The 17,394-nt window shown below is 36.8% G+C and overlaps 1 protein-coding gene across 1 annotated transcript in view; it reads right to left on the bottom strand.

Annotated features, from left to right (window-relative positions):
* Window positions 1–1,062: 1,062 nt before the first annotated feature.
* TTPA (alpha tocopherol transfer protein) overlaps window positions 1,063–17,394 on the bottom strand; it is a 17,111-nt gene continuing 779 nt past the window's right edge. The window contains exons 3-6 of the mRNA XM_085313524.1: window positions 8,928–9,081; window positions 7,438–7,631; window positions 4,650–4,760; window positions 1,063–2,590 (exon numbers count right to left, since the gene is read on the bottom strand). Coding sequence (XP_085169650.1) covers window positions 2,414–2,590; window positions 4,650–4,760; window positions 7,438–7,631; window positions 8,928–9,081 — 636 coding nt within the window. The 3' untranslated portion in view covers window positions 1,063–2,413. The remainder of the gene's footprint in view (window positions 2,591–4,649; window positions 4,761–7,437; window positions 7,632–8,927; window positions 9,082–17,394) is intronic.

Below are 17,394 nucleotides of genomic sequence, written 5' to 3'. Positions count from 1 at the left end.
ACCCTACAGTTCAAAGCTAACATATCTCCACCCATCATACTCATACCTCTTCTACTCACTATGCAATACATCCTGATTATCTTGTGTCCTAGGCAGCAACTAATGTTAGTCCTTATATACAGAACTTCGTGTTTCTATATTAACAYGTAAACATTAAAAGCTAATTAAGAGTCCTTGGGAAAAAAAATRCACTAAGTGCTCTAACTGAAGTAGTCTAACTGAAGTAGTTTTTATTCTGTGTCTTCTAGGTAAAACAATTAAGAGTCTCRTTTAATAAGAAAAGTTTGAATTTTCCTGTTGATTGAAACATGATTCATTCCTCTTATGTGGTACCTAAAATTCAGACAGTATCTTCCAGTTCTCCAGTTTTAAATAATTTGGAACTTGAGTTATATACTTGCAGAATTGACAGATGCCTGATTATTTAGTCTATTTTCCTATAAAGAAATCAGGTTCAATCCTGAACCTGTCTACTTAATGAATTTTTAATCATATCACCAATTGGTTCACTCAGAGAAAAGATGATGATATGAAATATAAGACTATATGAAAATGCATCCGAAAATTGTTTCTTTAAATTTAAGCTTTGTATCACAGATATCCTGAAAGATAAGACACAGATATCCTGAAAGATAAGAAGGAAAATGTACTAAAGGTGAGGGAATTGAAAATTATATATATATCTTTGTCAATTTTGAAATTTTTGAAAGAATTTTGTGTTTGGTGTTGACATTATCACTGCAGAGGAAACTGCACCAAACACTGTATGTGCCTTTCACAGGTGTTCCTCCTGCTAATAAAGAATAGCTTCAAATGGATATTACAATAATGCAATATCAATGATAATCTAAAATATGTCTAATTTAATATATTTTCACTTCTCTCCCCTAAGCATAAATTATTATATTCAGATTTACTAAAGATACTAAAATAATTAATATAAGCATTTCTATCTATCTGAAAAACATTTCTTGAAGATTGATATGTAATACTTGAATTTATAATAGTAAAATTAATAATGATTAATTAATACTTAAATTTATAACAAATTTATAAATTCAAGACTMCTGACTTGTTACCAAATTAAGATAAATAATAGGATAAATGAACTCTAGAACTTGGTGTACTAACAAATTTTAAAAGAAAGCTGAGTGGAAAGTAAATTCACCTTTTAGATTATTAAATCTTGAGGAATGTAAGATGATATTGCTATGTAATGTGAATGACAGTTTTCCCACATACTGTGTTTGTATCTCAGTTGTGCCCTTCAGGAAAAAAAATCTGTTTTCAGTAAGTATAGACAGATTTTTTTTCTCTATTGCCCTTGCAGAAAGAGAGGAGATGGCTCTGCAAAAAAAGAAAAACCAATTCTTCCAGTGCCCAACAGAAGAGGCCCAACAGGTTGGCAAGCTGCCAATTACCTTTCTGAAAATAAAATGAAGATATTCACCATCTCCTAGGCTGAGCTCTGAAGTGATCTACAAAGCATCATTAAACTACACAACCCATTTCTAAAGTTCAGGTCCACAAATGATAATSTACTTCAGCCTCTGAAACACACAATCTGATACTGCAAACAGCTCTCTTGACCTCTATAGAGCTCCACAGTAGYAATTAAAGATGTTCATAATCTAAGTTGCTTATAGCTTTTCCATAGAGAGCATCTCTTTAAAGAAACAAAGTCAGAATTTACATTCCTCTTGATTCACACTGTCTTTTAAAGAATGTGTACATTGCATTTTCTCTGTCTTCCTCTATAAAATTGGCAAATTGTGTCAATTAATAAAGCTTCCCTTTTTGTGCTTAGCAGCACAAAGAAACAGAAACGTCTCACTATTGCTGACTAATCTTCAATTTGACTGTGCCATCTCAGCAGTGTAAACTAACAGAACAGCCATTTCCCTGAGAATTAGTCCAAAAAGCAGCTGCTTTTCACTCCTTGTGCAATTATGCCTGTAATAATACTTCCCCAACAAACTAATCTACCCCATTCACATTCTGCATTTCTCTTAAATCCAAAAAAGGCTTTGACTCCTATCATCTTCACAAGCCAAGATACAAGAGATAAGCATAAGATTCTGTATTGTATTATTACAGGTTCGTAGTGTCCAAAGACTTAACAGGAGCAATATCAATTTCTGATATTCAGCACATAGGCCTATTTTTGGCACACAAGTTAATCAATCACAAACAGTACTGCAAACATACAGAATTCATTAATCCCTTCTGATGTACATACTTATATACGCTAGTTAGTGTAAAAGTGAAGTTAATATGATACTCTGGACCCTGCAAAGACTTACTGGTTTTATTTACAATAATTTCAAGTTTATGTGTTTCAAGTTTATTATTTCAGATTAAACTTTTTCCACTTCCAGTCACCAGGAATTTATATAATATTGTAGTAGGGTTACTACTGGGCAACCAGAGAAATATTCTGAAGATAATCTGCGGATGCCATTATGAAGTTAGTCCATTCCTCAGCAAGCACGTCAATGGAGACTTCCTCTCCGCCATATTCTTGTGGAAGAATGCTAACAGGGAAGTGTTCAGTCAGACTCTGCATATAGTTATTTCCATGCATATACACCTACAACAAAATATGGAAAGCATTTACTTCAGTATGAATGCTAGACTCTTGGGTGAAAATAGACAGCAAAGAAACCCAATGCAAGGRCTGAAGCCTCAGCTTGGTTCCACTAAACAAATATTATCATGTACTTGTTCATAATGAGCTCCATAAATGAGGGGGAGAGTACTATGTAAGTAAGTTTCTTGTAGATACTCAAACTCTGTCCTGCTCCRTATTCGCAATTTGAGTGAGCATGGATTACAATCTGAGTGCTGCATTTTACACAGCTACGGGCACAGAAACCAAGGCTAACTCTGTACACTTGTTTTGGATTGATTTAGCTCTGCTGATTAGTGTACTCACTGTGTTCACATGGCTAAAGTGATCTAAACCATGGGAAAAACCTTGACCTTGTCATGCAAGATACATACTTGCTTTCAGTCATTTCAATTAAATGAGAACTTTGGCAGAACATTGCTATCTGATCCTGCTATATATTTAAGAACAGTAGGTACTATGTACGTAGCTTCAGATAGTGCCAAGGATGATATTCAGAAGAACTTGTATCTAAGTCCTCCATTTCAGTCCTTATTTTTCAGCTTTAACTGAAATTAGATCCAGGACTGCTCCCCCGCTTTACCCTTCTAACAGTGTAGTTTTGGTTGTTCTCATATTGCATTATTACGGGTGTTTTGTAGCCTTGTTCATTACTTCCAAACAAAACCTTTTCTAGGCTACTTATTAACMCTTTTACAAAAAATTTCTGCAATTAATTAATATATGTCACAAAGACTTCAAAAATATGTACTGAAAACGCAGTTAGCTGCCTTTTGTCCGACGAATCCTCTTGAGAACCTCAGATAATTAGAGAATAGCAATTATTCCTAGGAAGATAAGGGGMACCTGTCCTGCTTGTTTTTCTTGAGCTCATACCTGGACCTCTAAGCCCAGGGCAMAAGCCAGTCTACTTCTGTTCCATTTCATGAACTGTGATATTTGGTCTGTCTCTTCCAATGGGCTTTTACTGCCCATCTGCCCTCTCTTTTGCTTTTTGAGTTCTGTCTAGTCCATGGGATTCTCTGAGCTAGGTCAAGCAGTAAGAGTTGTAGGGGCTTCTTACACAGGCTTTACTACGACAGAGCAAAGGCCACGGCATTAAGCTGTTGCAGCCATTTTTTTTTTTCTTTAATTATCTTTTGAGAGTTAGGAATGGCACAAGGCTGGCAGGAACAATCTAAACTCTCTTCTATGCTGAATCAGACATGTGAGGAAAAGCAGACTRGCAAATAACAGATCACTGTGACCAGCAAAATCAGGATACGCTGTCCTGGAGCAGAGTGACACAAGGCAAGTACATGAGGTCTATGGTCTCAGACAAGGAAGCTTCCAAGGGGGAATAAGAACAGAGAGGGCTGCTTCTTTTGCACCTTAGTTTTGATGTTAACGTTTCAGAGTATCYACTCTTCTGCCAGCTGACACCTCCAAAATTCCTCCTATACTACAATGAACGCTTTCAGAATTCTTGGTGTGCTTTTGTATCCAAATACAATACAGGGTTTTCAGGTCTAGAACTCTAAATTAATATAGAACAACTAAGAAGCTATTTGGAAAGCAAGTTGGAACTTCAGCCTAGCCTATTTAACTACACATAAATGCCTCTGCACGTTCTTTGGAGCTAGAAAATTGTCTTCTACTGTCTTTGTATATTTTGSAGCATAACAACACTGTTCAGTAACAATTTCTCACTATCATTTATAGGCAGTGTGTAGGGAGATCTGGAACCTATTTCTTTCTAGTTCTGTGGAAGATTTTCTGTGTGACCTTAAACAAATTATTTAACCTCTCTGTGTAACAGTATTTTTTATCTTTAGAGCAGTGGTAATAGCAACCACTTGCAACTCTCACATTATTGGTGCCTACAGATGTTTTGCAATTAGATTCCTGCTGCCTGTACAGTAATAAAACATAAAAATTATTTATTCTTTTCMGTGCTCGGAAGTATCAGATCCTAAGGGAAGTGCTAGAGATTGTCATGTAGGGGTACTGTGACAGAAAGAAATATTTTGTGTGCACTCACCCGTTCTTTTATTTTTTCAGTGAGAAAAGGCTTAATTAGAGCGAAGACTGGGTGGAAGAATAAAGGCTCATTAATCAAGTGGATACCTCGAACTTTCAGTGGAAAGGAATCCTGACAACATATATGAGAAGCAGCATTAGAAAATTAAATTATTAAAATGATTCTGTTGTTAAGGACAAGTCTTGGAAAACTAGCTAGTCCCTAGATTACAGCACTCCCCTTGATTTTGCTAATTCATGCACTTTGGAGTTTACCTAGTTTACACTGTCCCTCACAAAGCTTAGAAAAACATGTCTTATTCCTCCCATCAGAAGGAAGGCATTTCAGTACAAGTAACGTACACAAAGCTTGTGTTCAGCCTTTTCTCAGAAGTCCAGTTCTTCACAGCAGAGATCTTGCTACTAACTTACCAAAAAAGCCAGCTAGCCATGTGCTTTCATTGGCAACTGGACAGCATGAAAGAGGGTATGCACAAAGAGAGTTTGTTGGTATTGAACCAAAGATTTGCCAAGAAATAATGAAGCCTGATAGCTGTTTATTTTAAATAAGTAATATACTATGTTACAAATTATATTTTTAAGGTTATTTGGGGAAAATATTGATATAGGAAAATATTTTATAGTAAAAAAAAATTAAATCTACTAACACTAAATGAATGATATATATAGTTTAGAGGCAAGATTTGAAATTAGTGGGAATTTTGCCTAAACCATAAGTTGTGTTTTACAGCAAGATGACTTTTCTTTACTGTTGCAATGAAAATAAAATATATGCYATATAGCCTTTATAATATGAAATATTACTAGTTTGATTTAGAATTAATTTAAAAGTGCCACAACTTCAAAAGAAAATATGGCAATATTCAAAGACAGAATTCAGTACGGGGAAAGAATATCTTCCATTCATATTCCACCTAACTGATTCCACCTCTGTAGCAAGAGTTTTACTACTCATAGAAACCGTACTTCTCACAAACAGTTCTCCCCAATGGTACAGTAGCCTTCTTCACATTATTTCATGCATTATGCTATGTGTTAGGAAAAAAAAAAACCACATACTATCTTAAGTACAAACTCCTTTTAGTGTTTGAGGTAGGATAAAGAATTTAGATCTATCAGATTATAYGTTTACTGCATGTTATTACGTATTAATACATGTTCAAATTCTACTACCATGGTTTTTGGAATATAATTTGGGTTTGCCTGGAGTAAAAAAATTTTCAAGATGATATAACTTATTGATATTACTTTTTGATGTTACTTTGCTTTTTATTTCTTATTGTACATTTTTTMTATTAGTTCTATTTTTCCACATAAGATGATTTGCAAGAAAGATAACATTCTTAAGAGAAAAAATAATAGAGCTGAAACTAAGGTTCCTAAATTTTTATATACAAGCATTTTGAGCAACACTAAAACAATTTCTGAGTGAAATATATGAACCCAATTTAAATGATGGAAGGAATCTGAAAAAAAAAAAAAAAAGAATCAAGCTTATTTCACTTTTAACAAAACAGCACTAGAAACACAATCTTTTTTCTCTCATTTTCAATAGCAATAACAAACATTTAGAATCTTGCAAAGAATGGAAAAAATTGGAAATAGGTCCTGAAATACTGCATTCAAAGAATTTCCTGCTTGCAGGTACAGATTGAAACCTTCAGATTTATTTGTGAATTCTCTTCTTACTCCCTTCCTCTCACTCTTGGAGGGTTATAAAATTACTAGCAACTTGTCCACTGTCTCAGAAAGCTGCTAAAACTCTTTCACATCAACTCATGAGATCTGGCTCAAGATCATCAAGATTTCTCTTATTCTAGATGGAAAAGTTGGGAATGTCTGCTGCTTTCATTAAACTTTCACAGCAGATATCAAAAAAAAAAAAAAAAANAAAAAAAAAAAGGGGAAGAACAGCCGAGGTTCCTGTGCAATTATTCCAGTAATTTATCCTCAGATACAAACCTTACCAAATTAGAGCTAGAGATTACCTCATTGCTACATCACAAGTTAACAGTTTTTTTTATCATGCATTTTCAGCCTAACTTCTAAAGGAAAAAAAGGCTTATAGAACTACACCATAGCTCACTTGTCAATTCTCTGTCTTTCTCCCTTTTTTGTTTTTTCCAAGTAACTTTTGAATCTATTGGTAAAGTTCAACCGTATTTGACAGAGAGAAAAATATCTTAAAAACAGTCAGTCCCTATAAGTTTTGTGAAAATGAGACGAGGTAGCAGTGAGTTGCACAAAACAACGCCCATGTGAGGGGAAAAACAAGGAGAACGTGAGCATTATACATTGCGTTAGCAGCAGATGGATGGTCCTTTATCATCATCCGTACTGGCCAACAAGTCAGTACTGTCTTGCTCTTGACTGCTTTTAGCACATGCTATCTTCTCTGGGTATCAGGGGAAAAAAGGTCTTTGAATGTAGAGTTAATGCCCAGAAGAATGGAGCAGAGGAAATGAAACGGTGTAACTAACACAGATCCTTACAAAACTAGGCTTCATCTATTCTTACCCTCACGGAATTCTTGTGCTGTAACAGATGAGTGGCATTCAAACAAAACATCAGGGGTTTGAGGGCCTTTGCTGCTATACAAGAACATAGTTTAAGTCACATCAAGCACAACTTATACCTAAGTTATCTGACTTTGAACGGATTAAAGATTTTGTTYTTTCAAGCTGCATGACCTCTATAGAGCCCTAAGGAAGGAAAGCTTGCCATAAGTTTGAACAGAAAAATGTGGAGGGATAGCGGTGAAGTAGCTCAGAGCAATATGTCACACTTACTGTGAGCACGGCAGCAATTTTCTTGGCCACTGCTGGACTGATTTGAAATGCATGAGCAAATCGCCATCCTTGCAGATCAAAAATGGCCTTGACTCCGTTTCGCTGAGTCTCGATCTCCTTTACAATGAGTTCAGATGTGATAAGACTTACTCGAAACACATCGTATGCTGTAAACAACTTGGGATCCCATCGTCCTGAAGAATAAGATTGCATCGTATTACCACAGGGATACCGTATACATCTCCATTTCCATTCGCTACTGCTTCTAATATGCTTCTCAGGAACAAGAAGTAACCAGCAGTATTCAAAGGTTTTGAAATAACTTTTCTACTGGCAAAGCTGTTTATTTTCTGTGCCTGCTCTGTCACTCATTTTTCACACTGTATTTTGTGGMTGATACCTACAGCTGTGGCCTGCAACACCAAGGTTTGACCGGAAGAGCTTAAGCCAGGCTATCAGAAACCAAACAGAAGCATGGCATCACTGGCCAAAACTTCAGGAACCCCTGAAGGAAGCCACAGATCATGAATTCATAGCCTATGCATTTTTCCTCAGTACAGTAATTCTGCAGAGATTCAGTGAATCCTTTTTTTTTTTTTTTTTTTTTTTTTTTTTTTTTTTTTTTTTTTTTTTTTCCCCTGAGGTATGATCAGAGAATTGCATGAGAGGAGTCTTAACCCTAGCTGTGATCTTCAGAGAGCACACCTTTGTAGGAGATGTAATACCTTCTATTAGACCAGCTTGTATTAAAAAAAGTTCTCTGAGTGCTGGCAAAATCATTTCTCTGTTCAAAACAAAGAAACACGCTAATGTGTAATCATTTCATCACAATATTTTTTAAAAGACTGTTTAGATTGCATCAAACAAACCAAGGATCTTCAGACTTGCTTATACAGGGCACATTGGATACATCTAAACAGTGGAAATCAAGTGAACTTCTCACCTCAGGCCTAGACTGAAARTTGGTACATAACCCCGTGTGCACCCCTTTTGCTATTCTCTTTTTCCCCTCTATGCCATATCTGCACCTGTACCGCAGTCTTAGCACATGGCTTCAAAAATCCTCATGGAAACTAATTACTGTATGGACCCTCAGGCCCAAATAATTACATATACTTMAAAGTTTTAAGCATTTAGCCTTATACTTTTTTTGATTCAGACATAAATACCACTGAAAGGAAATTAATTCTTCATAAAAGACTGCAGAGCTTTAGCCATATTAGTATAATCAGTCAAATGATGTAACTCCTTTTCACCCCAGTAAACGCTTTATATTGATGTTAAAGTGTTTCTAAAAATATATAGGTATTACAAAAGGGAACAGAAATATGTTACCCRTCTAGTTAAGACATTCTAACATTATTTTCAATTTTACCAACCCCTGTAGTTGTACTCATAAAAGAAYTTTTCCACTGAAATTGTAATAGTTAAAAAAAAGTATCAGCACAAGAGCCAAGTGTGAAACAGGTCCAGGAAGTTTTGCCACTCACCAATTCTGTATATTAGAACTTTGCTTCCATATGGGTCCCTTGATCTCAAGACTCCATGGTAGCCAGCTCGCAAAAGACCAAGAATGGAAGATGGTCGTAAATCTGCACTTATTTCTGGGCATTCAATTCTCCACTTCTGGTAATTTTTCAATAACTGGAGGGGGCAAGGGGTGGAAGTGTGGAGGTCAGATGGACATCAGGTAAGTGAGATGAAAAGCTCAGTTACAAAAATGCGTTTTCAACATGTGGGCACAGTCACAGGTTTAATTTGTTAAATTGGCTATTGTTTCAACGTGTATTTTAAGCAAATCACTCCTAGAAGCAGAAATTTGATATAYTGGATCAAATAAGTGAGCAGTCTCACATTCTGTCCATTTTACTATTATTCAGCAGAAAGTATATTTTTTGCTTTGGTTTCCACTGAACACTGAGCAGAAACTTTTATTTGGCAAACTATAACATTTAGATACTTTACCACTTCGAGCAGTTATGATGAACTCAGAACCCTGTCAATTTACTAACAGACTGCAATCATCCTGTTGTACCAGAAAGGAAGCCAGGAGTATGTAGAAAACAACAGTAGTTTCTACATRAAAGAGGGGAGAAAAAAAAATGACAGGCTTCTTACTCAGGGCATATTTAGTATTATTCAAGTAGAAGAGATATGCAAAATCTTATGGAAGGAACATCTCCCATCCCCCAAAATATGGTCCCATTTAATCACACAAAGACACATTACAAAGTCATTAATACTTCTAGTTTACTAYGTGAAACAGCTACAGTCATCAGCATATCTAAAGCACATTTTCAAACATAAGTCCCTCTACCCCTCCAAAACAGCATAAAGTAATGCAGTTGACCCATCTCTTTCATTATCCACTGGAGAATTTTTCATAGCCCAGAGTGGAAATAATGAAAACCTGCTTGTTAAAACAGAGATCTTGCCTATTACCAGCAACATGAKGACCCTTGTTGATAAGGTAGCATCATGCACGAGTACTTCTGAAGGATAGGATGGRCTGTGTGTTGAAGGGTAATGGTTGCTTCTAAAGAAGAATTGGCTAAAGGCATTCCTTTCTGAGGTAACATCTATAGAGAGGAATTACAGATAATACTATGGAAAGTTATCTTAGGGACTGATCTTGAAAAACTGAGTTGGCAATTCTAATTTGCAGTCTAACTACAGTTTCCCYTTTAAAATAAAGGAATGAGGGGGTTGTGGTGGTAGAGAAAAKGGATCTTTAGTAAACTAACTTTTAGTTCTGAATTTTGAATAAGTAAGTAGGAATGCAAGACTGTCTTCTACAAAGTTTACTTTTAGTTCATCAACTAAAATCTGCCTCTGCTGCATCTCCTACACTAAGTTCCCTGGCACTGATTTTGGAGAGTTGAGGTAACTCAGGTAAATAATTTAAACTTTGTATTAAGTTTTCTAAACAGCTACAGCTTAGCCTCCTACCCTAAGATTTTCAAGGGAGCTAAAGAAACCAGGAATTTTCAGTACCTTGTTTCACAAACTGAAGTACAGGTTTAAATCTTAAAGGTAGCATGCATAGGCTAGCCTTTCAAATTGTTATTTATTTTGCTGGTTTGATGAAATAAAACACAATCTGATCCTCAGCAGAGTTTAACACATTTAATATGTTCACTACAATGAAATTATCAACCAACATTCTCTGAAGTCTCTTAAACAGTATTTATTAGTTTCTAAATTACCACATATTTCAAAACAAAAGCAATAGAGTTAAAAGAATTGTCAGCTCCAACTAGTAAAACACAACCTTAAGTAAATTACAGATTTCTCATGTCTATGCAATGATCCACTGAGACAATCTTTTTCTTTGCCTTCTTCCTAGAAAGAATGGTCAGAAGGAACCTCAAAGGAAACTGAATTCATCCCTTGAAAYATCACAGCATCAACTATACCCAACCTAATCCTCACCATCTTGTACCTCATAGCCTGCTTAGGGTAGATAATTAGTCCTAACAGTGATTTCTTACTATTCCCTCTATTTTCAAGTTTATTGTATCATATTATATACACACATTATTTTTCATCATCTTAAAGCTTTTTAGATGAAGATCCTAAATTATCTTAAAGGTTTCTCAAACGGATTGTCATGAGGAAGCTCTTTTAATGGACATTAGTGTTTGTCATCAAACTTTACTTACAGATAGACAATACACAGAACAGCAATTATAAATATGCTTCATGGAAATATTACTTATAAATATGTATTGAGCACTGAAGAAGCTCTTCAGCCACACTAGAATCCCATTTGATTTGATATTGAGGAAGTTGATGAAAGCTAGATCCTAAACCATACACTGTAAACAGAAGAGTTGAACTGTAGGAAGAATTTTACTACAGAAGTTTGAGCAATTTTTTGCATTCAATCAGTTCTAGTCTATGCTAACCAGAGGAGAAAAAAAGGGGGTGGGGTAAGGAGATGTTCATTAATAGAATGAAGTAAATAGAAGTCCACTGGGATTGCAAAAACAGGCCAGATGAGATACGATGATTATTTTACTCTGTTAGTGCTTGACTCCCTACAAAGGGCACTGTTTGAGCAATCCTGACCACTTTGTGCCAGCCAGACAGCACTGCAGACACACTATTCTCTTTTCCTTTATCCTTCCAATTCAGACACTTAAATAGCAGCAAAAATATCCTCAAAATACTATCCGAACATCTGTAGCTTCAATATTCCTTTCTTTTCTACTAAAATCACTTGCATCCACAATTTAATGAACATAATTAACCATTACATAATTATTTTAAACAGCTCTTTGAAAGAGCTGCCTGCCAAAACCAAGATGAAAACAAAAGTGATTCATTCGTTCAATCCTCTAAGTACCCTATCCCATCGGTACAGTTAGTTTCTTTCTTTCATGAATACTAACACTTTCTGAGAAGTTCTGGGGATGGGCAGAAGCAGAATGGGGTACACAATTTATGACACACTGAAGATCCTTACAAAAGGCATGAGTTACCTACTGGAAAGCACCTTAGGAGTTTCTATTAAATTAATTTACTCTTAGCAGCTGGACATAATAAATTCACATAGAGCTATGCACAAGTAATCCTTGAACATATAACTGTGAATTCAGAAACTAGCAGTAGGCACCTACAATTTTCTTTCACTTTATTTTGAAAACTTCTAGTTTCATATTGTTTAAATATTCACACAGATTTTTTTTTAATTAGCAAAACATTTCTTTCCGAAAAGAGAGCCAGGAAATAAATAAATATTAGATATAATAATCTGTCTGGATGTACAAGATAAAGCAACCTAAACTTATCAGGGAAAATAGCAGTGCTTATTGTATTTTATAAAAAAATGATTCATGCACTTACAATGCAAGGAAAATAGCTCAATGTACAATCATCTCTGTTTACAACTGAATAACCTACTTAGCATCTGAAAATATATGCAAGAGAACTTGATAAATGAGGCAAGCTAGATGAAAAACTTCAGTTTCTGTAGTTAGACATTTAATTAAGAGAGTTTCCTGCGGCCTCTTGGGTGTACTTCCAGATTTCTGAACATCAGAGATGATAACGTTACTGATTAATCCAAGATTCATGTGCTACAAAGCAAAAAAAAGTGAATACTTTACCTAGAATTAAAAGAATTAGAAAACAAAATGTTTGTTACATAAATCAGTATGTTTGTATATAAAAATGGATTATTGCTTCTTGTTTGATAACTACCTGTTTACATTAACAAAGGCGCTATATAGAATTTGGTCTCTACTGTGCCAGCTGTTGTATCAGTATATACAATTTTTTTGGAAAAAATGTTTTTTGTTGACATTATTTGGAGGTGGAATCAACACTTCAAACTAGAATGTGTGTGTGTGTGTGTGTGTGTGTGTGTGCGCGCATTGTGTGTGCGTCTACCTATATACGGAATGTAAACACACAATATCTATAGAGATATAGACTGTAAGAATATTTTTATATAGACACAGAATTTCCCTAACTGCACACATTACTTCTTTGCCAGTTGGGAGAAGACTGGTGTACACATAAGTTTAGGCATTTAGCTTAGCACAAAAGGAAGACCAGCTGACTGATTTTTGTTGCCTTAATAGCCYGTTTGGAGAGGCTAATAGGGGCTCCTCCATCTTTCTGAGGAATCTCTCTGTATCGATCATCGAGAGAGGGTGAAAAAAGCAGTCAACTATCTGATTAAGCTTGGTATTTGAATCTGGTGGTGTGAAGAGCCTCAGAGATAATGCCTGGACGTCAGCAGTACCCTAGGCACTGTGCAAAACAAGTTTTCTCTGAATAATAGTTATTCTAAGCAATTATTTGTAGTACAACATGCTAGAAAATTTTGACTCCTCCACAAGTCAAATGCTGCACACAGAGAGTCTAGTTATACYTTTGTATCCACCAGAACTTCTAAAAGGGTCCTAGATATTTCAATGGTTTTGAGCCCCACACAAACAATGCTTACAAAAGTTTAAGTAACATATTATGAAAATATCTCTTGATRTACATTTTTACTAATGTAAATGCTTTTCAATGTTGCATTTTTATTGAATGTAAAGACTTTCATTCTTTTCCCCACAGAATAATTTATTTGAGGGACGCAAAGACARTATCCTCAAGCCACTGAGAATTAGCCTGATACTCTCTCCTGTCATAGGATGCAATGYAAAGGACAGAATAAAATGCATGAGGGAAAAAAGTTATGGAGAGAAGGAGGTGCCAGTTCTCCAAATTTTACTGAAGCTTTTTGACATATTATTACCAATAGTATAGTGTCTTTGGTCATGATACAGTCAAACATATGCAATGTAGCTGTGTACAGCTAAAAAAAAAAAGAAAAAGGAAAAAAAGATGAAAATCTGTTGCTTTAGCACAATTAATGGAGACCCATGGGCCTTGCTTTTCAAGCATTTAGAAACACTCAACGAAAATATCTGACACAGTTTCATATATATATATACATATATATATATATATAAACCAGTTTCTTCAAGTGTTTTTTTTTTGTTGTTGCTGTTGGTAAGTACTGCCTAGAACTTTCATAGGACAAACAAATTTCTTATTTTCATATTTGAGATTTGTTGTGTTGTTTGTCAGGTATAGTTACTCTGTGTCAAAGGACTTCTCTGTTTATTCCAGGAGACAAATCTCYGCCAGTATTCCATGTAGATGGACTTAACATGGACATCGACAGTAAGATGGACTTTCTTACTGACAACATTCATATATTTAAAATTCTTTACAGGAAGCTATGTGCTTCTTCTAGAGTCTATATTCAAGTGGTCAGGGTTCATACCTACTTCTCCTATCACTTTCTAAGATGAGGCATTTGGCCAAATTTAATTATTCCTGTGATTCCTGTGATGCAGGAAAATAATTCTCCCTTTTAATTTGAGAATAAACTATTATTGAATTTAATAAAATATATCATTGGCTTTAAAAAGACATCCCAGTTCTTCTTAGAGTTCTTCAGCTTCTGCTACCCATTTCAGTGGTGGATTTTCTTCTAGCATGAAATATATCAACAGATCAGTACTTGAAAGCAAGTCTGGAATTGCCAGTGGAAAAATGTAAAAGTAATACCTGATTTAGGATTTCTGTTCCAATGGTTATCACAAGTGATTTAGACACAGAATCTCTTGCCACAATCTACCTGATTATTCTTTTCTGAAAGATTTCCAAATGTTGATAAACTGAAGTTTCGGATAGGTCAAGAATCAAATACATCTGTGCCAGATATCAGCCAGAGATGCATCAGTAAACAGTCCTGGCAGTGGCCTAACTTTTATTTCATATTTAAGATTAMGTATAAGTCAATACTAAGAAAGATGTTTGACAACAGCTTGAAGATCATTAGCACTGACACAGCCACGGACTTTGACCMCCCCTCAGCTGCTCTCCAAGTACTGTGGAGCTTACTACACAGAAGCCCAGTGGGTGAAAGGGGCTGGGCTGGATCCATCTGACCTGCAATCTGAGAGTGGACATCTAACCAGGAGGGGAGGGTGCACCCACTGTTTAGACCAATGACAGCAGGGCTTTGTCTGGAGTGAAGTACAAACATAACCTCTGCATGAGGTCAGATTTGGGCTAGCGAAAGATACATCTTATGACCACCCCAGATCTTTGCACAATAACTCTCTTGGGCTTTTTAAGAATATAGTGGCTGCAGATAAACACATTCCATTTTATTTATTTCTATGTGCTTTTTGCCTTCTTCCTGTGCTGTTTCCAAAGAGAAGTAATCCAGAAATCAGTGTTGGCTGGTAGATTAAGTAAAAGTAGCTATAGCATTTGGAGACCTGGAGTGCTAGATGGAAACCTACGGGTTAAATTCTGGAATCACAGAAACACAGAATGGCTGAGGTTAGAAGGCACCTCTGGAGATCATCTAGTCCAACCACCCTGCTCGAGCAGAGTCCCCTACAGCAGGTTGCACAGGATCTCGTCCAGGCAGGTTTTGAGTATCTCCAGAGAAGGAGACTCCACAACCTCTCTGGGCAACCTGTTCCAGTGCTCTGTCACCCTCACAGTGAAGTTTTTCCTTATAGTCAGGTGAAATTTCCCGTATTTCAGTTTATGCCCGTTCTCTCTTGCCCTGTCTCTTGGCACCACTGAAGAGAATCCAGCCCCATCCTCTTGACACCCTCCCTTAAGGCATTTATAGACATTGATAAGAGCCCCCCTCAGTCTTCTCTTCTCCAGACTAGACAAATCCAGCTCTTGCAGCCTTCCTTAATAAAGGAGATGCTCCAGTCCCCTAATCATCTTTGTAGCCCTATGYTGGACTCTCTCCAGTAGTTCCATGTCTCTCTTGTAGTGGGGAGCCCAGAACTGGATGCAGTATTCCAGATGTGGCCTCACCAGGGCTGAGTAGAGGGACAGAATCACCTCCCTCAACCTTCTGGCAACTCTCTTCCTAATACACCCCAGGATACAGGCTCATTGCTTGCTCATGGTTAACTTTTTGTCCACCAGCACTCCCAGGTCCTTCTCTGCTGAGCTGCTTTCCAGCAGGTCAGCCCTGTACTGGTACATGGCGTTATTTCTCCCTAGGTGCAGGACTCTGCACTTGCCCTTGTTGAACCTCAGGAGGTTCCTCTCCACCCAACTCCCCAACCTGTCCAGGTCTCTCTGAATRGCAGCACAGCCCTCRGGTGTGTCAGCCACTCCTCCCAGCTTGGCATCATCAGCAAACTTGATGAAGCTCTGTCCCTTCACCCAGGTCATTGATGAAGAAGCTGAACAGGCTGGGACCCAGTACTGAGCCCTGGAGGGCATCACTAGCTACAGGCTTTCAACTAGACTCTGCACCYCTGATCACAACCCTCTGAGCTCTGCCATTCAGCTAGTTCTCAATCCAGCTCATGCCACCGCCCTGACTACAGAATAATCAACTTGCAATATTACAGTATATGTGGAAGTGCATATTTAGGAGTGCATGTTATCTTCAATATGCACTACGTTTTGGACCAAGTAATATATGAAGAATATTTGCCTTTGTTGTGAACTGTTCTCACAGTTCCTAGTGCACACGTCTGATAAAAAGCAATCTCAAGGCTTTCAAGCAAAGGTAAGATGTGTGAAATAACCAAAGGAATGTGATTTGACTTGCAAGTTCTTCTGCAAAGGAGGAAGATTTGGACCCCAAATATGGATCAAATGAATAGACTCATCAGATGAATAGAATACAAAATGCAATCTCTAAAGTTACTGAGACTTGATTCAATTTCTGAAATGTTTGTTTAGCCACTCTGATTTTGGAATATACCCAGATTTGAACAATGTTCTACTATGATGACACTAACGTTGGAAAATCTACAGCATACAGAACTCAGAAAATAAAGATGAGKTTTTTTGGACAATTCTGTGCTACCCACATCAAATTCTATTAAAATACAGTCTCTGTTTGACACAAATGAATTAATGCTTTGGCCTTGAGAAAATTCAGAAATATTTTCTATTCAAAAYAGCGGCTATCAATCTACCCCCCCCCCMAAAAAAAAATATTCACAATTCCTACCTTAGGATATTTAAAACACACACTCACTGCCCATATGGCAAAGAGCCACACAAACAGTATAGAAAGTAACAAATCTTAACAAAATCTGACAAAAGTGCTATGAATGATTGAACTCCACCTAAATCAAAATGTTTACTGATATCAGAGTAGCTCTAAAAAGTAACAAATAAAGGACAAAGCATGACAAGGATGTTCTTTAAAGTGCATTGCTTCCTGATCGGAGTTGTTACCTTTGTTYACTGGAACCTTTAGCCGCGCGGGTGAGATTACAGGAAGCTACTTAAAAGTAGCACACGCTGCCATGGCACCTCTCCAGGGAGGCGCATCCCCAGCAATTAGTTCCACCTCGAAACTCCCCGCTCGGCCGGTTTACCCACCCAGACACCTACTCCAGCCCGTGCCCTCCCGGGCCGGCGCCGGCCGCGCGGTCCGCGCTGCCCGCC

This window comes from Rhea americana, unplaced genomic scaffold, assembly GCF_003343005.1.
Source record: "Rhea americana isolate MKP2758 unplaced genomic scaffold, rheAme1 scaffold_39, whole genome shotgun sequence".
NCBI classification, from domain to species: domain Eukaryota; kingdom Metazoa; phylum Chordata; class Aves; order Rheiformes; family Rheidae; genus Rhea; species Rhea americana.
Note: the sequence above shows the minus strand (reverse complement) of the source record. Positions and strands in the feature narration are given on the sequence as shown.